The 22,885-nt window shown below is 36.6% G+C and overlaps 2 protein-coding genes across 8 annotated transcripts in view; one reads left to right on the plus strand and one right to left on the minus strand.

The window, feature by feature from the left end:
* LOC108260767 (collagen alpha-1(XIX) chain) overlaps positions 1–10,178 on the plus strand; it is a 250,068-nt gene extending 239,890 nt beyond the window's left edge. For 6 of the 7 annotated variants that reach the window (XM_053677725.1, XM_047152377.2, XM_047152375.2 and 3 more), the window contains 4 exons: positions 1,682–1,748; positions 1,919–2,059; positions 6,277–6,354; positions 8,924–10,178. In XM_053677725.1, coding sequence (XP_053533700.1) covers positions 1,682–1,748; positions 1,919–2,059; positions 6,277–6,354; positions 8,924–9,024 — 387 coding nt within the window. In that variant the 3' untranslated portion in view covers positions 9,025–10,178. Of the gene's footprint in view, positions 1–1,681; positions 1,749–1,918; positions 2,060–3,846; positions 3,870–6,276; positions 6,355–8,923 lie in introns of all 7 variants that reach the window. The other variant, XM_047152376.2, reaches the window with a different exon arrangement.
* A 277-nt stretch (positions 10,179–10,455) lies between these two features.
* The window catches only part of LOC108260768 (collagen alpha-1(IX) chain), a 39,202-nt gene continuing 26,772 nt past the window's right edge, over positions 10,456–22,885 (minus strand). Inside the window, exons 26-34 of the mRNA XM_017461304.3 lie at positions 22,498–22,569; positions 20,668–20,703; positions 20,498–20,542; positions 20,326–20,358; positions 20,012–20,158; positions 18,327–18,381; positions 17,485–17,673; positions 17,144–17,221; positions 10,456–14,058 (exon numbers count right to left, since the gene is read on the minus strand). Of these exons, the coding sequence (XP_017316793.2) occupies positions 13,853–14,058; positions 17,144–17,221; positions 17,485–17,673; positions 18,327–18,381; positions 20,012–20,158; positions 20,326–20,358; positions 20,498–20,542; positions 20,668–20,703; positions 22,498–22,569 (861 nt within the window). The 3' untranslated portion in view covers positions 10,456–13,852. The remainder of the gene's footprint in view (positions 14,059–17,143; positions 17,222–17,484; positions 17,674–18,326; positions 18,382–20,011; positions 20,159–20,325; positions 20,359–20,497; positions 20,543–20,667; positions 20,704–22,497; positions 22,570–22,885) is intronic.

A 22,885-nucleotide genomic window follows, 5' to 3' on the forward strand; every position in this document is an offset into this window, starting at 1 on the left:
TGAAGCTCTGGTGAACTCCATGCCCAAGAGAGTTAAGGCAATGCTGGAAAATAATGGTGGCCACACAAAATAATGAAACTTTGGGCCCAATTGGACATTTTCACTTAGGGGTGTACTCACTTTTGTTGCCAGCGGTTTAGACATTAATGGCTATGTGTTGAGTTATTTTGAGGGGACATCAAATTTACACCGTTAGACAAGCTGTACACTCACTACTTTACATTGTAGCAAAGTGTCATTTCTTCGGTGTTGTCACATTAAAAAGATAATCAAATATTTACACAAATGTGAGGGGTGTACTCACTTTTGTGAGATACTGTATATATGTGTGTGTATGTATATGTGTGTGTACGTACGTATGTATGTATGTATTGAGAGAGAGAGAGAGAGAGAGAGAGAGACACACACCAATCAGTCATAACATTAATTAATACCACTGACAGGTGAACTGAATAACATCGATTATCTCGTTACAATGGCATTTGCCAATGCACAGGATATATTAGGCAGCAAGTGAACAGTCAGTTCTTAATATTGAAGAACATTGAAGCAGGAAAAATGGGGTAAGGATCTTAGTAATAATAATAATAATAATAATAATAATTCCTTAGATTTATATAGTGCCTTTCTAGGCATTCAAATCACTTTACATTGTATGGGGGGGAGGAGAGGAGGGTCATGTAACCAATTGAAGGATGGAGTTTATTAGGGGGCCATGATAGATAAGGGCCAATGGGGGAATTTCGCCAGGACGCCGGGGTTAAACCCCTAATCTTTATGAGAAGTGTCTTGAGATTTTTTATGACCACAGAGAGTCAGCACTTTTTTCTTACTTGTTCATTGAAGCATAAACAATTATTGCACATACAAAGTCCTTAAGACACTGTCAAGATTTCCCCTTGAAGCAGCGTGCTCTAAGCGCGAATGCGCGAGCACCTGCTTTTCCATTGTTGACAGTAGTGACATCTGGACACGTGTGTTTTGTTTATGTTTCTGTCATGTCTCCTCCCTGTTCTGTCATTGGCTGGGATTTCACGTGTGTCTGTATTGCCCTCAGCTGCTAGCAGTTTAGACGCTGATCATGTCCACATATATACCGCGCGCCTCCCAGCACACGGCGCGGAAGATTATCGTAGAGTTAGATTAGTTCATTTAGTAATCATAGTCACGTTCCATGTTTAGAGTTAGTTCACGCTGGATTATCCGCTCCCAGTTCCTTGTCATAGTTCATGTTTCTCGTTTTTGTTTATCGACCTTGTTTTCCGTGACCACGACCTTGATTCATGTTTAACCCTGTGTATGCCTGTTTGCCTATCGCCTGACTTTCGCCTATTGTGGATTACGTTTATGGATCACATTTTGGATTTGTCTGCCTGTCTCTCCTTTAAAATAAACATTGTTCATACTGCACTTCCATCCGTCCTATCTCCACTCCATCACGATACGTGACAGACACGAACAGTTTACAGGTGGTAGGCAATTAAGGTTACAGTTACAATAAGTTAGGACACTAAAGAGACCTTTCTACTGACTCTGAAAAAAAGCAGAAGAAAGATGCCTAGGGTGTCTGCTCACCTGTGTGAACATGCCATAGGCCTGCTGCAGGTATTTATGAATAAAATAATTCTGTTTTTATAATTATATACATTTAAAATGTCCTGTTCTTGTTTTTCTCCTGCAGAATGATTTCAACACCATGAAGGAAATTAAAATGTTCATCCAGAATGAAGTATTGCGTGTGTTTGAAGGTACATATAAGGTGTCTCGCTGGTGTGTGTTGGAATGAGTGTTTTAAATAATAAAACAGGAAAGCCCTGAGTATTTTAAGTAATAAAGGGAAAATGTGCATGTCTCTTACATTTTTTGTACCAGTACTATATGTATGTTCCTGGTACCTTGTGAATTATGATTTATGTAGAAAGGTTAACGAGTTACACCATGCTGGAAAAGGTGCCAGCACCAATATTGGCTGCACATGGTCGCCAAGGCCCCCCAGGGCCCCGTGGAAATGATGGGTCCCCAGGTCTTCCTGGAGAGCCAGGACCTCCAGGCCCTCAAGGTAGGAGCAAAAAACAAGAGATTGAAAATGTCTATAGCTGTCAGCTTTCCTGTTAGCTAATGTTAAGACATTACATAGACCACATAGATACAGTGCCCTCCACTAATATTGGCACCCAAGGTAAATATGAGCAAAGAAGGATGTGAAAAATTGTTTTTATTGTTTAGTATTTTGACCAAAAAATTCACAGCTCTCATGGATATCAAACAATACAAAGTTTTAACAAAAACTTTGTTAAATATAGGTGTGCAACATTTATTGGGACCCCTATGATTTCACATGAGAAGAATATATTTGAAGTATATTCCCATTGATATTTAAAAAAAAATTTAGTAGACCTAGGTGACTAGGAACAGGAAATTGTTCACAGGAAGGTAAAATTCTCATAGTTATTCATAACAATGTATAAGACCAAAGAATATAGCTTTGATGTGTTGTAAATGGGCTATAAAAAACAGTGGATATAAGAAGGCAAAAGCATTGAAAATGCCTATGTCCACAGTCAGGGAAATAATTACGAAGTTCCAGTTAACTGGGAATGTTCTGAATCAATCTGGAGTTGGACGCGTGTCTATATTGTCTCAACGCGCTGTGAAGAGAATGATTCTAATAGCCAAAAAAAAGTCTCCAAGGATCACAGCTAGAGAATTAATTGCGTCCTGGGGTCAGAAAGTCTCCAAAACTACAATCCAAAGCCACCTACATCACAAGTTGTTTGGAAGGGTTTCAAGAAAAAATTCTCTACTCTCATCCAAAAACAAACTGGCATACACCAGACACTCCTGGAACTTCAAATGGGATCAGGTTCTATGGTCAGATGAAACAAAAATAGAGCTTTTTGGCAATAAAAGGCAATTAAGATGGTTTTGGTAGACACAGACAGGTAGTCATTTGGAGAAGTACCTCATGCCCACAGTTAGGTATGGTGGTGGCTGTTTAATGTTTTGGGGCTGTTTTTCTGCCTGAGCACCTGGACATTTTGTTATGATACATGGCACCATGGACTCTATCAAATATCAACAGATATTAAATGAAAACCTGACTGCCTCTGTCAGAAAACTTAAAATGGGCCATGGTTGGATCTTCCAGCAGGACACTGATTCAAATCATACATCAAAATCAACACAAAAATGGATTACTGACCACAAAATCAAGGTCCTGCCATGGCCATCCCAGTCCCCTGACTTGAAATACATAGAAAGCCTGTGGGGTGAACTGAAGAAGGGAGTCCACCAGCATAGACCTCGAAATTTGAAGGATCTGGAAATTTATTGGAGAAGACTCGGCGCTGTTATCTTGGCAAAGGGAGGTAGCACAAAGTATTGACTAAAAGGGTGCCAATAATTGTTGCACACCAATATTTAGCAAAGATTTTTTGGGGGATAAACCTGTGTTGTTTTTGCAATTGTTTGATATCCATGAGAGCAGAGTATTTTTGTGAATTTTTTGTCTTTTTTTTTGTGAAGACAATTTTTCACAGCCTTCTTTGTTCATATTTACTAAGGGTGCCAATATTAGTGGAGGGAACTGTAGTTTCATACATGCAGCAAAAATATTACATAACCTTCACATGTAGTGAAGGTTAAGCATAGAGTGTAGTATTTTAAAGCCATAGTTTTATAATCCAGTGGAATAAAAAATTTATAAATCGAGTGTCCTTTTAGAACAACAAAGAGACATTTTTGCAGTGTTATATTGGATTGTTCTTTGCCATACTGCAGAGGACATTGTGTGTATTGAGTTTCAAAGAGGAAAGCACTCACCAATAAGTATATATACAACCACAGGGAACCATTATATGAGGCTGAAGGTACAGTGCTTTTCTGCCCATGGAATGCCATCTTTCTTAGTGAATGAATTTCAAAGTGCTCCAAGCATAAGCATGTTCTTTGGTGGATGTTTGACACTAGATTAGAGAAGCACATAGAATAGAGGTATGGTATTACTCTTTGAGGTATTTGCCCTCTAGGCCTTTATAAGACTGCATTATGCAATATTACTAGCTGTTGGGATGCTCTGTCGGATTTAAACGTCATGGGGAAAATTGCTTGTAATTGGGAGCACCTAGACATTTGTTTTGCATCTGCTAAGACTTGAGTGTAGCCAACATCTGCATCTTGTGATGGACCTTATTTTGTAAAGTTCAGGGAGGAATGGGTTAATGTATGCTATTTGTCAATTTTATTAGTTTTTTGTCTGTGTACTTTGCCTGCTCTGTTTACTTCTATATGCTTTGCTTTGCATCTACAACAAAACCTTTATTACGCATGGAAGCAGGGCTCTACAGTCCAACCATTTCAGTCGCATTTGTGACTGAAAAGTACTTTGTGCGATTGTGGAAAAAATATGTACGTGCACCGGTGTGAGTGCCCTGTTCGGAGTTATATAATACAATCAAACTACAACGTCAAAATGCATCTAGCTACACCACGCAACAGTTATTTTCGTATTGCTTTTCATCACCTCAGTCATCCGAACAAGTGTACAAATACTGCAAAGAAGCCATTATGATGACAAGAGTAACACTGTACATCATCTACTTTTATCAACTTGCTGATCTCACAAACCGCCATCTTTTATTAATCACGCAAAATGACCTGAACCTGCGACTGTGACATGCATGTGTAGAGGCAGCGGCAGTGGGCACCGTAAATTAATAATCATGCTAATGGTACAAGGTGGGTTTTAGTTCAGACTTCTTTATTAAATAATTCCTCACAAATCATAATCAAGAGTAGCAACTGTTCAGTCTGTAAACATACAGTACACTGCCGCTCTCCCTTCACCAGCTTTAATAGACAGTGCATTCACGTCATTTAAGTTCATGGTTGCCAGATATCACTAGCAAAGTAAACCCCAGTTTTCATGTTTTGATTGAATCCCCCCAAAAACGCAATATTATCAGCAGACATTGCAACACTGTACTGGGGGAACCCATCTAAAACTGATAAACAAAAAACTAATAAAATGTAAAGACAGAAAATGTGCTTAGCTATAAATAAATCATTTAATATAAAGATAGATATAATAAATTCATAAAATATAAATAAAATGAGAAATGAAATAATGTTTAATTACTATGGGTTGCATTTAATATCAATTTGACATTAAGCGTAGTAAGCTATTTCCATAGAAGACTATTAGCCGTTTTCATAATATGGATCATGTTGTGTTAGTCTATTTTTAATTAGGTCTCTTTATTGTTTAAGATATTTAAAAAATAAATATTTGATGCTTGTTTGTTTATCCATTAACCAAAGTATTTCTCATTGCTATTATTTTAACTCAATTAACAGTGATCATGAGCAGAGAGATAACATTTAATGTTTATGATGGACCTCCTGATTAAAGTTTAACAAAAAAAAGATTGGTATCTGGATCAGTTTCGGTCGATCAAGATGACAAGAAATCGGTATTGGCTGTAAAAATCCTGATCGGAGCATCAGTAATGCATTAAACTAAAGTGCTTTGCATCTGGCAGATAAATGAACTCACTCAATTACATCCCATATGAGATTATTCACATAGGCCTATATACACAATATACACAGAGCGGTTTGAGAATAGGCTTTGGAGAATTTGGAAAATGGCTAATAGTGTAGCTTTAAATATATTTAAGAGGAGCAGACTTCAAAGACTGAACATTGAGGTTTATTGTATTTGTTTACAAGGTGGAACAGGTTAACGGTTGTTGTTTTTTGCATACAGCCAATAAAATTAACTGAAAATATTCAATTTAGTTTATTAGAAGGTAAATTAATTTTTCATGGCTCAAACCGTGTTCCTAAATTCTGTCGTAATTGACAAGCTCAAGTTTTCTCATGCCTTTGTTAAATTGTGTTATATTGTGTCACGTTACCATCTCTTAAAATAAATAAATAAATAAATAAATAAATAAATAAATAAAAAAAACTCAACTTCAACTGTGCTCCTAAATTTTTGTAATTAGGAGAACAAGTGCTCCTAAAATAAATTGTTACCGTAGAGCCCTGAATGAGGATATACTGACGAATGAAAATTTTCCCCAAGGAAGTATAATAATATGAATTATTGAAAGTATCACAGCCTTATTCAAATGAGATTATGCCAAATTACTTTCCTTAATTATTATGATGTATGGCATTATGGCAACCATTATAATCTATGGTACTCAATAAAATGCATGCCTCACTAAGTATTTTGCTTAGAGTAAATTATTGTTTTGTGTTTGTGTTTAGGCTATCGAGGACAGAAAGGGGAGCGGGGTCAAATAGGCCTGGGGATCCTAGGTGCACCAGGCCCTGCAGGCCCACCAGGTATGCACTTCCCTACAAGAACAATATTTATTAAGTGATAATGTGACACAGGTAATGTATTATAATAGATTTTTTAGACTTCCTTTGTTGCTGCTAAAGGCTAAGAATGATTCTCTCAATGTCTGTTAAAAAATTAATGGTACATTTGTTGAAATTGTAGTGCATGTTATGGCATATTGTAATTTCCCTAATGAAAAAAAAAAAACATTTATCTTTGCAGTGTCACTATAATATTTTACATATTTATTTTACATATATTTTGGACTGGGGTTCTGGGAGGTTCTTGCTTTGCACTTTGCTCTAGAAATTTCTGTAGGCCTTTCTCAGATCCTGAATAGTTGTGCATTAGCTATAGTGTTTCTACAATATAAGTACCTCGTGGATGTATACCATATACCAATATATGGCTGCATGCCAGGCCCAACATCAATGCCTGAGCACACTAATGCACTTGTGGCTGAATGAGCACAAATCCCAACAGTCATGCTCCTCCAAAATCTAGTGGAAAGATTCCCAGAAGAGTGGAGGTTATTACAGGGGGGCTAAATCTGGAATAGGATTTTCAACAACCAAATATGGATGTGATTGGTCAGGTGTTCACATACGTTTGGTCATATAGTGCAAATTGGACTGTGCAGATTGTAAGTCCTTAATAAAGACCTGAAGAAAGCTCATTTAATAAGCCAGAGCGAAAACTAAACTAAAAAGTGAGCATTAGGTCACTTTCGATATTTAAATAAACTTTTTTCAATCTCATATTTCAATCTCTTCAGAAGACTCATAACCAAAATTGCATAACTCACCAATGTGAGTTATGCAGTTTTGGTCACGAGTCTTCTGAAAAGATTGAAATATTATGACCAACACTAAAACGCTCTAGGAATTAGTTGTATAGGAATATTCCAGGCTCAGCAATGTCTGAAAATCTGTCTGGAATGGTCCCACTATCTCAAAGGCACAATTTACAGGTTCTAAACTAGCCATGGCATCCAGCAACCAAGAACATCACAACATGCTACCTCCACTATGCTTCATTGTATGGATGCTGTTCTGATGAGCAGTGTTGGGTTTCTGTCAAATACAGTTTTTCTGTATTTCTCTTCTATAAAGTCGAGCTTTGTGCAGTGTCTGGGCTATGGTTGTCCTCTGTATACCTTCTCCCATCTGAGCTGTGGCTCTTTCTTTCAGAGCTACCCATGGCATTGTGGTTGCCTCGCTTACTAATGTGCTCCTTACCTGGTCACTGACTTTGGTGGCTGGCCTCCTCTAGGCAGTGTTGCAGTTGTGCCATACTGTTTCCAATTTTAATAATGGGCTCAATGGTGCTCTGTAGGGATGTTCAAAGTTTTTTTAAAAACATGACTGATACTTTTTCATAGCTTTGTCCCAGACTTATTTTGAAAGCACTTTGGTCTGCTTGTTTAGGATTTATAACAAGCGCTGGGGAATTCTAGGAACACACATTGAGATCAGGTGACATTTTAATTGCACACAGGATTTTTTCAGGTTTGAGTTAAGCACGAGTGACGATTTAACACTGGTTTAATACTACATTTAATACCAAAACTGTATATTGGTATTCAGACATTACACATAACTACATATGTATGCGCTATTCAGAAGTTATGCGAGAGTTATGCACACAGGGTTGGGTTTGCGTAAATCCCATTTTTCATGTTATCTCGAGCAGGGAATAGTATTACATCCAGTGCCACTGTCCGACAGTTTGATATAATCACAATATGCCACACTGGGCGCACAGTGGCTTAGTGGTTAGCATGTTGACATAACCTCACATCTCTAGGGTTGTGGGGTTTGATTCCCGCCGCTACCCTGTGTGTGCCTAGCTTGCATGTTCTCCCCGTGGTACCCCATGATACCTCCGGGTACTCTGGTTTCCTCTCACAGTCCAACGATGGTAGGCTGATTATGGCCACTTTGGACATGCCAGTGTGTGTATGTGATTGTGCCCTGCAATGGATTGGCAGGGCACCCTGCCCTTTTCCCGATGCTAACTGGGATAGGCTTCAGTTTCCCTGCAACCCTATAGGATGAGCGGTATAGAAAATGGATGGATATCACACTGAAATTTGTTTTAGCTATAAATACACAAAAACATGAATAAATAAATTAATTAAATGCATCATCCACAAAAAGGGCAGTGGAAGAGACCATCTTAATTGTCTTTATCTTAATCTGAGACATTGCTTATTTCAAGTACCAGACATTTTTAGGGTTTAAAATTATGAATTAACATTAAATGAGCTGTAAGCATAACAGATCAGTTCTTGAGCAGATAGGTTTTCTTCACAGGGGAGTACATTGAATGAACAAAACAGTGAATTCTAAGCATGATAAAATATCCTACATCCCATGCACACATTGTTATAATCACCTTAATTTAGTATATCTTGACATGATTAAGTTGTGTCTACAAAATAAGTTAGTGAAAAAGTCTATTGTAATAAAAAATAATAATAATTCAGGTATATATTATGCATTGTTAACAGTAACCCCAATGAATGGTATTTAAAATGCCATCATTAAATTCCTTTTGTTTTCCATCCAGGTCCACCTGGAATAGGATTCCCAGGGCCTCAGGGCCCACAGGGAAAATGTGAACCAAATGACTGCACCCATACTTTTCCCCACACCAACCAGGAGGTTTAGAGTCCATTCTGTAGCCATTCAGCCAAAGTCAAGTGTGGAGCCCACAAAGAACAAAAGTCCACATCTTAATAAGTATAAAACAGCAGCCACTGACACAGGAAAATAAACATATCCACCTTTGATATGTTGCCAAATCCATGCTTGTATTATCATTTTCAGAAATGAGTGTTCAATAATTATTTCACAATTAGCATTGCACCCCAGTTTTTGCTCATAATTACCACGTTATCTTGTATGTGTGACCAAATGTATTACATATTAGACCGTTATTCTCAGGTTGTTTGTTTTTTTAAAAGGGCAAGATATATAAGCTAGGTTCTTAAATTCATAAATTCTTATTTACCTCAGCTTTTTGTGCAAGAGATAGAAAATAGATGAATTACTGGAGTGATGAAACTACAGAATATTAATAGAGCATAACTACGATTTTGCATAATGATTGTAGTGTGTTTAGCTTAAAAGTAAGTATTTTTTTATGTGTAGGTTCTTCACAAGTGTAGGCCAGAGCATTTGGGAAGAGCACTATTCTTGACAATGAATTTTGTATTTGTTTGTCTATTCCACCAGTCATTACTGTAAATATGGTGGCCATTGATTAGACTTTTTTTTTTTTTTTTTTACACTGTGGATGAGCATTTTTACTGCTTTCAATGTATGGAGCCTGACATTAACAAAAAATATAGAATATAAAAACATATGCAACTGATCTACACAATACAGTAGGTTAAAACAAGTTTGGTTTATTTAAATGTTTAAAATGTGAGGAAGGGAAGTATTTATTGTTTACAACAGAGCATGCAACTGAATCTTCCCACCAAGCTATTACATCTGATTTAATTCATGCTGTATGTATATTTTGATTTGGCTGTTTTTCAAATGCAAATACAACTGATGATTTTATACAATGCTTTTTTTTTTATTAATATTATTTTACAATATATATAACTTGTCTGCTCAAGAATGGTCTTTCTTTTAAGGTATTTTATCCATCATTCACAATCCAGCTACACAATTCAAATGTTTTTAAATGCTGTACATTTTTACTGTATTGGCTTAAGATGTTTCTATGCAAATTGATTCATTATTTATTATGGTTTGATTCTGCAAGAGTTTATTTTGTCCCCCCCCCCCAATTAAACAAGCCCCTTTAGTGACATGTTGTGTGGCTTTTTTTGTGTGTGTGTGTGTGTGTGTGTGTTTTTTGATGGAGCTGTTTTATTAACATTGATAGTAACATTACTGACACTTTTATCCAAATTGGCTTTACAAGAGAGAAATAAAGCACAGAGAAAAAGCAAGATCACTGGAAGAACTATATGGTAATTTGCCATAACGAAATAGCATTTTTAAACATTTAAACTGTTGTAGCGCCATCTGTTGTCTAATATCTATCAATTTTGCATGTGCTTAAACTTCAAGATCAGAAATTAGTGTTATTACACATTTATTACATGCCATTATACTTGCTTTCACAAGCCAACATTTGTAGTGACGAACTTTACCCATTGCCTTACAGCTGTAGTTATACATTTACTATACCTGTTATTACATGCCGTTACACCAGCAGACTTGCTGTCACAAGCAAACTATTTGTAGTGACAAACATTACACATTTACTACACCTGTTACACCTTTATTACACATGTTCTTACACAAGACATTACTACACCTATTAGCCCTATTACACATTTATTAAGCCTGCTATGTAATGTGTTATATAATAACACCTGTTATGACATACTTATTGCACATGTAACATGTACTGTATGTGTAAATTTTGTAAAATACTTTTGTAATAAAAGTGTAACGTGCAAAAAGTATGTAATAACAGATGCTACATTGATCCAGTCCTGGAACAGCATATTAAGGCATTCTTGAAGATGCTGAAAAAAAAACCCTCTTATTCAGGCAAAGCCACTTTTCTACATCGTTATGGCCAGGACCTCCAGTCCCTTGCCTTACCTTATAAAACTGATGAACAGTTGATTCCTTTCCTTGCTAAATACTCAGCTGATCTGAGGAAGGTACTGTAATTGTTCACAATCAGAAAAAGACCAAAGTATGACTTTCAGAGAAGGGTGGTTAAGAAAAGTCTCTTCTCTTCAAAAAGAATAAAGTGTTTAGAAAACTCCATCTGAACAAACAACAAAAGTTATACTGTTTGGTGATGACCATGCATAATCCTATGTTTAGCTAAGCACAGCATATCCCGACAAACACATCAGCTGTGAAGCATAGTGGTGGAAGGGGGGTGATTTGGGCTTGTTTTGCAGCCACAGGACCTGGGAAACTTACAGCCATTAAGACAACAATAAACTTTATATAGGTATATATTAAACATGGCTTAAATATGGTTAAATTAAAATGTTGAATGACCTCAACCCAATTGAGCATACTTTTCATTAAAGACAAAACTGAAGCCAGCTGCAAAGCATCTCAATTAGGAAACTTAACACTTGGTGATGTCCATGGGTTCCAGATTTCAGGCAGTCATTAACCACAAAGGATTTGCATCCAAATATTGAATACAACCCTAATATTTAATATTGTTAGTTTGTTGAACTACTTTTGAGCCTGTGAAAATAGAGGGACTCAGAAAAGGCACTGTGGTGGTATAAAAGGGCAAAACTACAAAAATTGTATCACTGTCCAACTACTTGAGGTGACTAAATAAACTAGAAATGGGAAAATGCATTGGGTACAAGAAATTCTGTGGACACCAACAATAGTGACACCTCGTTTTGTTAAAATATTTTTTAGAATTAACTTACTCTATTAAAAGGTCAGATTCACCCATAGTTTCAGTGTGAGATTAAGCTAATTAACCACAGACATTTTTCATAACGCAGTGTTGTTTCGAGTAATACACGAAATATTGTATGTGTATTACTTTACAACCTTCAAAGTCAAGCTCATAATTCCTTTGCAAAACAAACAGAAGTACCATAAATGAAAGAGAAAAAGAGAGCAAAAATGTGTCCCTACTCTGTGCAGTTCAAAAAAGAATTTTACACAAGTTTTTACAAGGAAATTATGTAGCACAATATTTCCATCCAAAGTTGTCACTTAGGTCAAAAACTCTATGGATATTAAATGAAAGAGCACTCAATGGCCAGCCTGATCGTATGTTGCCTTTTTTTAACTAATAATTCAGTTTACTGGTGTTAAATAGCATAGCTTTAGAAACAATTTTTAACTATCACAGGATCTCACAAAGGAGGATTGTTCAATAATTATTTCACAATTAGCATTGCACCCCAGTTTTTGCTCATAATTACCACGTTATCTTGTATGTGTGACCAAATGTATTACATAGACCGTTATTCTCAGGTTGTTTGTTTTTTTAAAAAGGGCAAGATATGTAAGCTAGGTTCTTAAATTCATATTTACCTCAGCTTTTTGTGCAAGAGAAGGAAAATAGATGAATTACTGGAGTGATGAAACTACAGAATATTAATAGAGCATAACTACGATTTTGCATAATGATTGTAGTGTGTTTAGCTTAAAAGTAAGTATTTTTTTTATGTGTAGGTTCTTCACAAGTGTAGGCCAGAGCATTTGGGAAGAGCACTATTCTTGACAATGAATTTTGTATTTGGACTAGTGCGATCTGGTGACAATGTTGCCTAGTCATATTTTACAAAAGATTTTTTAAAATTTAAAAAAAAGCCATTTTACAGCAAATACAACAAAATGTGATCAAGATCAACTCACCTTGGATGTATTATTCTCATTATACAGACTAACATTTGGTCAGTTCTGTTACAACAGTACTAAATTCACATTTCTCCATTTAAAAACTCAGTACATCCTTAAAATAACTCATTCATGAAGCCTTATGTACACTCTCAATAATCTAACAAAATTGGCACAACTGCTTAAGCCGCTCATGGTCCAATATGCAAATTGATAAAGATTATTATTGTAAAAAGAAACCTACAGATACTGAAATTTCCTGCTAAGCTAGCTTGCTAACTAATGTTAATTTTAATCATTATGGTTATTACAGTATATTGTGAGATTTGGCTGTTAAATAAATCACTTAGTTGTACAGTAGCGACATGCAATTTCAGTAGTAAAAAGGTAATAGCTGAACTTATCGATCCGTCAACAATTCTCAGATTTTTGTGAACAAATACATTCTGCATTGGATTCAGCACAGGTGTCATTTGTAGACTTGCTTTAACCTGAGGTGATGCTTTTAAAGGACCCTTCTAAACTGACAAACTGAATCATAAACAGAAAAAAAAAAAAAAAAAAGCCCTCACCCACAGTCAAAAGTAGTGCTGTGGCAAGTAAGTTCTCCAACTGGTTTCATGTTGTTTATTGCTACTTCAGATAACCAGTAGATTGCATTTGTTTGCGTTCCCAAAACAGTCTAGTTTACAAAAGTAAACAAGGTGGCTTTTTAAAAGAGAGAGGCCCTTCAATATTCTGACTGTGAAAGGCATAGCCTTCACAAGGAACAGGCATCAACATGATCACTTCAGAATGTGTCACTCTAAAACAGCCAGAGCCAGTCTGAGGTTCAAACAAGTCCCCTGAAGCCCCCTTGCCCTTTTGTAATAGACAATAGATAAAGAAAAAATAATGTTCAATAATAAATTGTTAATGTTAAATAAGAAATTAATTAAACATGCTTAATTTCACTTTAATGTAAAAAAAAAAAAATGTCAAAGTTTAAAAATAATGCTCTGTTTGAAAATTGTAATTTTTTGTGCTTATTACAGATGTGGTTATTACTTCATCATGTTAGCATAGCATAGGTCTTTGGTACCAATGCTATGACCTACACCATTCTGTCTCAGTTTTTGTGTCCACAAGAAACTCAGTAACCACCCGGCCCTTTAATGTCATAGTTTGTGAGGGACTGGGAAGCAGTAACTATGCTCAAGTTACATGCTGATGGGTCACAGTAACCAGGAGGTCCAATAGGGCCAGGAGATCCATGAACACCAGTCTGTCCAGGAAGGCCTGGTAAACCACTTACTCCGTCATGACCATCTTGACCATAACCTGGCTTACCATGCTCACCTGAAAGAGCAAAATCAAAAACATGAAACTTAACAGCTAAACAACTTTTTTAGTTTAAGACCAAGGGTCTCATTTATCAAAAGCATACATACAACAAGTTCTAAATTTGGGCATAAGTATGGGCTGGTTTTAGTATTTATATAATTGCTTATCTCCTGTGATTTTCATGCATAACAGTTTCATGTTTACTCAGAATGGTGACGGAAATGGCTTGCTGAAGAGAGAGGACACCGAAGAATGGCAGGACTGGTTCAAGGTGACAGAAAGGCAGATAACCACTCTGTACAATTGTGGTGAGCAGAAAAACATCTCGGAATGAACAACACATCGAACCTTGAGGTGGATGGGCTACAACAGCAGGTCATGTCAGGTTCCATTTCTGTCTGCCAAGAACAGAAATCTGAGGCTGCAGTGGGCACAGACTCACCAAAACTGAACAGCTAAATACTGGAAGGGGGAAAAACGAAAAAAGAAAAAAAAAAAAAAACCCCAAAGCCTGGTCTAATGAATATGGATTTTTGCTAAAGCACACAGATGGAATTTGGCACCAAAAGCATGAATCCATGGACCCAACCTGCCTTGTGGCAACAGTCCAGGCTTGTGGAAGTGGTATAATGGTGTGGGTTTCTTGGCACACTTTGGCCCAATCAATCAATCAATCAATCAATCAATCAATCATCACTTGAATGTCACATATTTGATTATTGTTGCTGATTACATGCTCCCTTCATGGCCACAATTTACCCATCTAATGGCTACTTCCAGCATGTTAATGCTCCATGCTACAAAGCAAAACTAGTTTCATATACAAGACAATGAGTTCAATGAATTCTAATGTTCTTCAGTGGCCTTCCCAGTTACTGGATATAAAGCCACTAGAACACTTTTGGGATGTGGTAGAACAGGAGATTTGCATCATCAAAGTGCACCTGAAGAATCTGCAGGAAATGTGTGATGAATCTCAATGGAATGTTTCCAATATTTTGTGGAATCCATGCTAGTTGATGCTGTTTAGCAGGCAAAGGGAGGCCCTACTCAGTATTAGCACAGTGTTCCTAATAAAGTGCTCAATGATTTATATAGAACCATATCAATAACACACCATGTAACTTTACTTTAACTAGCCCAGTAGCCTGCTCCTGGTACTGCTAGTTCTAAAAGACATGGAGCATGTCAAAAGTTCTAAGCAGCTTAAATTAAAAGACAATGAAGTAGAATAAATCCAAAATGGTTTATTTGGCACTTTTACAAGGGGTTTGTGATTGCACAAAAAAAAAAAAAACCCCCAAAAAACCTTTATTGTTGCCATATTTTGACCATGTAAGGTATGAGCAATATGAATGCAAATAACAAGCTTCATTTTCATTTCATTGTTGGTTGGGAGATGGCAGAATTTTCTCCAACTACTCAAAAGAAAATGAACGGATGATCCACTCATCAGTCTCAGCAAAGACACATTCCTTCCTATGCACAGCTTCATATGCCAAATCTTCAAGCAAGGCATCATTCCAAGTAATCTTGAGATGGGCCTTTTATATGATTTTATTTGACATTTTATCTGTTACCTGCCCACACCTTGTGATCAAAATCAATAACTACTCTGTCAATTATGTTGATATGGTTGGGATGAGAGTTCCTCATAATCAATTAACACTTTCCTACCACTCAGCATACACATGATTAGGACCACAAGAACCTGCATATGCATGGTCATTTCACACCTGCATATATACAGTACACATCCTCACAAGAAGAACTTGATAGATCACATTCATAGAAATACATGCATGAACAGATTATGCACAAATCTATGCCTATGCACGGTTTATAAATGAGACCAATTTACATTTCAATTGCTAGACACAATTGAAAACAATTATCAGACAACCAAATCAATCCATAAAGGCAAACCAAAATTAACTAGTGTCATGTAAAAAAATAAGTACACCCCATGGAGATAAGCTTTTTTTGACATATTTGGACAAGCAAACATTTGATCATCGCTGAAACAGTGCCTATTAATGAAGCTGAACATTAGCAAATGAGCTTTTTCAATAATTTTTCAACAGAAATATCAACAGATGTGATGTTCTTCTGTGGAAAAAGTAAGTATACCCTTGGCCTCAGAAGCTAGTGTTGCCCCTTTAGCAGAAATAACTTCTTATAGGCGTTTCGTATAGTTGTCTATAAGGCTTGCTGGAATTTTTGGACCAATCTTCCATTCAATATTTTTTCAGTTGCAAAATGTTTGAGGGTTTTCTTTCATATGCTGCCTGTTTCAAATTCCCCACAACATTTAAATGGGATTTAATTCTGGGCCATTCCATAACCATTCATTTATACTTTTTGAGCCATTCTTTGGTGGATTTTCTAGATCATTATCCTGTTGAAAGGTCCACTATAAGACAGATGGCTTCACATTATCTTCAAGTACTTTTTTTTTTTTTTTTAAACAACATGATGCAGAATTCATAGTTGAATTAATAGGTGAATTCTTTATATTTATGGATTTCTTGAGTTAATACTGATGTCTGGTGAAAATTTCATGTGATTAGCCTCATTGAAAATATAATTACTGAAAGAAAAAAAAAATGTTGACACGTTCAATACTTATTTCCCCCACCATAAACTATGCTTTCTGAAAATGAAAACTAAGAAGCTTTTGCACTGAACTCTGTGTGTCTGTGTAAACTTCTTCCTGAATTCACCCAGGGGAAATCACCCAGAGCAGGGTTTAAATTCTGGTTCTGTGACTGATATTGGACAAGAACTTAACATGTACCATTCTTTGTAAACCCTAGAGAATATTTTGTGTGAAAATCCCAGATGATCAGGAGTTTATGAAATATTCAAACATGCCACGATCAAAGTCACAGAGAACACTCTTCATTCAGATGTTTGATGTGAACATTAACTGAAACCTCTGTATCTGCATTGATTATTTGTTGATTATTTTGCAATGTGCTGCTGTCACATGATTGGTGTATTATATATTTGCCTGAATGTGCAGGTGTAAAGATGTTCCTAATAAAGTGGATGGTGAGTGTAGTTTTCCATGGTGCAATGTCATCAGATTGATACTGACCTGGCAAACCAGGTGGTCCTGGCATCCCTTTAGGACCTCGTACTGTTTGGCCTCTATCTCCTCTGTCTCCGATTTCACCTGTAGAATAATCAGAATACATATATTAAAATCTAAATGTATATGGTCACCTTCTCTAGAATTATTCCAACATCAAACTAACCTAATGTTGTTAATATTTCCTCATAGATATACATGTTACATAGTTACATATACAGTATGTTATAATTAGCTAACCTAATGTTACACTTTTAATTACTGATAATGCTGTTAATAAACAGGGTTTCTTTAGTCAGCTAGTAACGGCAATCACACCAATCTGTATCGAAGAAATATTTACCCACCTTTAGGCCCTTTGAGACCCATTGTTCCAGTAGGTCCTTTGAGTCCAGGGAGTCCTCTTGCACCAGCCTGTCCAGGGAAACCACTATCTCCTGGGGAACCTGGAGGACCAGGGGGCCCAGGTCTGCCTGGCAAACCAACAGCACCAGACTCCGGCCTCCTCAAACTGGCAGCTAGCTGGGCCAGTTGCTCTGTATCAAACATAAATTCACAAATTTGTATGAACAGCTCTCTTCCAATATAACATTTATTTAGAAGTTTTACTTTGCAAGTATAAGCACAAAATTGTGAAATCATTCCACCAACGTTTGTTCTAAAAAAATAAATAAATAAATAAAAATCATTAATAGGATCACTGTGCATTTCAAAGAATTATATAACATACCTAATTGCATCATTATAATGCCTACCTTGTATGTACCGCTAGTGGGGCACCATATCAAATGGTGGTATGGAACAACCATGGTCTCAATATACAGTGGTGCTTGAAAGTTTGTGAACCCTTTAGAATTTTCTACATTTCTGCATAAATATGATCTAAACTATCATTAGATTTCCACACAAGTCCTAAAAGTAGATAAAGAGAACCCAATTAAACAAATGGGGGGGGGGGGGGGGGGGATGCCTTTAGTTGCTTACCCTGGGTTCCGTTATGACCTCGCAGACTATTACGCGTCATTGATTGAAAACAACCAACTCTAATTTCTAAGAAAATATGATGTGTTAGGTCATATATATGCAGATATATAGAAAATTCTGCGTCTTCTTTCATGCCTGAAAAGTTCCGATTAACAAAGTTTGTATAAATAAAGGAGCGTTTTTATCTTTTGTTCTCCACACTTACCCTGCATTACTCGCATACAAACTTGTTTGATGTGCTGATCACCTGGTCCTTTCCCCTGTAAACAGACACTTCATGTTAAATCAGACTGCCAGCTTTTTATTTGACAGATAAAAATAGGTACACCTCTGATAAACTAGGTATAAAATATACAAATAAAAGACATACTGTACATTCCACTAAAAATAATGTGCTTTTAGGGCATTGGTAGGAGTCAGACTGTCACAAATCCTGACACCAACAAATACACAATGTGCACATACATTACAAAAATTATATAAATAATTTGAACATATGACATTACAAGTGATACTGCACTAAAACAACTACTCATTAACAATTACACTGAGACAGGTTTCATTTGGAACATCCCCCTGACAGTTTATTTACTGACCATCCCATCAAGATACACATTGCCAGTGTTTGTGTAGCCTTTCGCCAATTCAGAAATCATTTAATTTCTGAGTTCATATGTTCTTGTTTTATAAGACTCACTTAGGCATGCTCACCCATTTAAATCTGTCAACAAAATAAGTCGAACTGAACAAAATGGAACTGGATCTGTATCTTGGAAATGACTTACATACTGCATACTTATTGTTAATAACGGAACCATACCTGCTCTATATCAAAAAATGATAGTTAACTGGAGTGAAATATGCAATAAGACAATGATCCTAAACACAAAAGCAAGTCCATGTCTGAAAAGAAACAAAAATTATATTTTGGAGTGGTCTAATGCAAAGTCCAGAGGCAGGATCCGTCACATGCACTTCACTGTTGAAAACCTACCAGTATAACAGACTTAAAGCAGTTTTGCAAAGAAGAATATACCATTATAGGAAGCTGCTAAAAGAGGTGCAACCCATTATTACATTCAAGCTGCAATGACCTTTTCACAATAGCACTGAATACATTTCTTAAATAAATCAAACAGGAACTTAAAAAAATCTGATAACTCATGTTGGGTTTTACTCTGCTTTGAAGAGAATGTTTTAAAGAGGCATCATTGTGAAGATTATCAGTGATACTTGTATTATTGTTGCTTTATACAGCTGGAAATGTTAAACCAAATCCTGCACTTTATATTAATGCTACATTGACTAACTGTATGAATGTAAACATATGACATGATGGTGACATGATTGTTTTGGTGCACACCCGAGTTCTGTGTTTTCACCTGTCATACCAAGAAGTGATCAAGATTTCATTCTGTGTTACTCTTTTTTGGACCCATAAAAAACTTTCAAATTGTGAATATATTTTATTGCATCACTTATCTAATATTGCACTATTTGATAATACATTTGGCTGGCCTACAAATTATTAAGTAAAAGATTCCAATATTCAAACAATGGTTCTTGTCTAAAAAGGTTCATATTAAAGCTGTGGCACCACAGGTTTTGATTTTTGGGCTTGAAAATCTCCTGACAATTTCCTGACGACAGGGTAAATGCTGTTCTGTTGCACCACTTGGGAGGCCCAAACAAAATAGCTAAAGTCTATGGTTATTTTGGGAATAATACTTGTTTCCCCAAACATACAAAAACACATTTTACCGATTGTAAATGATGGCAACACTTTACCTTTAGGTACTTTGTACCTGCATACTTTTAAGCCACTGGATTCTGTTTACAATTCATTGCAAATGTAACAACCCTATTTAAATGCTCTAATATTTGACTCACTGCTGGGCCCTGAGAACCACGAGGACCTGGAGCTCCTCTGTTCCCCTGTACACCACGGGGTCCAGGACTACCAGAGGGTCCATCGATGCCAGGCTGCCCACGGGCACCCTCAGGGCCTCTGTTTCCTGGTTCTCCTGGATTACCAGTCTGAAAACAATTTTTTTAATTGCATTAGAATACAACAAATGGCCCAGCCTTAACAATAACACAATCCTCAGAATAAAAATAGCAAATAACTTTGTTTCAATATAGTTAATGTAAGCCTTCATAAAACCATGAGCACTATGGCTCAACATAATAAATCCAAAACGTACTGCTCCAGTAGATCCAGGCTCTCCAGGCTCCCCCTAAATGGACATGACACAAAATAGAATAAACATTAAAAAGAATATAATTATTTTTATATTGAAACCTTTTAGAATAGTACATATCCAATAATAAATATCCACCTTTTAGAATACTACAGGTCCAATTTATTCAACTTACAACATTTCCTTTGTCTCCAGGGGTTCCCTCTGCACCTTGTTCTCCCTAGAATAAAGATGTTACCAAAACATTACTTTCAGTTACAAACCAGTAGGCGTGCTGACACACATGGTGTTATTAGCTGATGCAGGTTGATAACCATAAAATCCATAAATAAATCAAAGCTTCACCTTTTCTCCTTTAGATCCGAATTCTCCAGGGTCCCCCTGATACATTATTCATACAAAGAAATCAAAAGATTATTTTCACAAATGGATAAAGAACACCTTTGAAAAGAACGAATATATTAATTAAATGTCCAGGCATATATGACTTTTACATTACATTGTTTCCGCTCTTCAGTGATGTGATAGAGTTTATTTCTTCAGGCAGATTTGTAAAAAAAAAATTTTTATATTATATTATACACACACACACACACACACACACACTCTTTAAAATAACATTATCTCATTACAGTGGCCCCTGCCAAGGTGTGGGATATATTAGATAGCAAGTGAACAGGATCTCAACCACTTTGTCAAGGGCCAAACTGTGATGGCCAGACAATTGGGTCAGAGCATCTCCAAAACAGCAGGTCTTTTGGGGTGATCCTGGTATGCAGTGGATAGTACCTACAAAAAGTTGTCCAAAAAAGGGTAGAAGGTAGAAGAATTACTGTAGCACAGATTGCTGAAAAGGTTAATGACGGCAATGATAGAAAGGTGTCAGAACATAAGATGAATCACAAGTTACTGCATATGTGACTGAGTAGCTGCAGACTGGTCAGAGTGCCCATGCTGAGCCCTGTGCACTGCCGAAAGCGCCTACAATGGGCACATGAGCACCAGAACTGGACCATGGAGCGATGAAGGAAGGTGGCCTGGTCTGATGAATCACTTTTTTTTTTTTCTCACATCATGTGGACAGGGTGTGTGTGTCGCTTAACTGGGGTAGAGACGGCAACAGGTGGTTTAAATGGTGTGTGCGCGCGAGAGAGACTCACATTCAATTTATTAGGCACACCTGTATACCTGCACATTCATGTGCAGTTAGCTAATAAGCTACTCATGTGGCTGCAGCACAATGCAAAAATTCATGCTGATACAGGTCAAGAGTTTCAGGTAATGTTCACATCAAAATGAAGAAAAAGTGATCTCTGGTACTTTGATTGTGGCATGGATGTTGGTACCTTTATGGGCTAGTTTGAGTATTTCAGAAACTTGTGATCCCCTGGGAATTTCACCCAAGTGACAAGTGTCTCTAGTGTTTACACAGAATGGTACAAAAAAAAAATAATAATAAATAAATAAAAAATTCCTATAAGTGACGATTCTGTGGATGGAAACACCTTGTTGATGAGGTTAGAGGAAAAGTGAGGTAGTGCTCCAAAGCACCCTGATCAACTAAGAGACATCTCATCTGGTTCTGTCATGGTTATGCCAAAATCAGCACTGGACTACACTTCCCAGCAACCAAAGTAGGTCAAATGTTTCAATCAGCCTCACCTGTGTTGTTTCATTGTAATTAGCAACTCTAAAGACCCTGTTGTCCTTCCTTGGACCACTTTTCGTTGGCATTAACACTGCATGCTGGGTACCCCTCCTAAGACCTTCCGTTTTGGAGATGATCTGACCCAGTCATCTAGCCATCACAATTTGGCCCTTTTCAAGGTTGCTCAGATCCTTATCCTTGCTCATTCCTCCTGCTTCCAGCACATCAACTTCAAGAATGGACTGGTGACTTGCTGCCAAATATATCCCACCCCTTGAGTGGTGGTTTTAATGTTATGGCCAATCACACACTGTGTGTGTGTGTGTGCTTGCATGTGTGTGCATAAAAGAAGAAATTTAACCATTATAGCTTAATTAGCTAGATCATGTCCTTTACACTATTCTGGGTGAGTATTACATAATTATCACTTCTATCCTTGCAAATGACACCTTTTACTGGAATATCAAAGTGGAATACAAATTATTTTCTGAAATAGGATTTTTTTTTTATTAAATAAATGCCCTTACCCTGTCACCTTTCTCTCCAAGTATGCCTGGGGATCCAGGAAGACCAGGCAGACCAAGATCACCTTTAAATCCCTGCAAACAATGTTAATATTAATAATATATTGATTGGATCTATTGTTATATTATATATATATATATATATATATATATATATATATATATATATATATATATATATATATATATATATATATATATATATATATACACACACACATACACATATATATACACACATACACACACACACGTAATATTACTCTTCGGAGGGAGTAATCTGAGGTGATGTCATGACATGATGAGTGACAAAACAATTGCTTACAGCCTGTAATTATGGTGGCTGTATTTAAAAAAAATTAAATAAAAGATCAAGTGGAACCTGGTGAAT

The sequence above is a fragment of the Ictalurus punctatus genome, chromosome 29 (genome assembly GCF_001660625.3).
Source record: "Ictalurus punctatus breed USDA103 chromosome 29, Coco_2.0, whole genome shotgun sequence".
NCBI classification, from domain to species: Eukaryota; Metazoa; Chordata; class Actinopteri; order Siluriformes; family Ictaluridae; genus Ictalurus; species Ictalurus punctatus.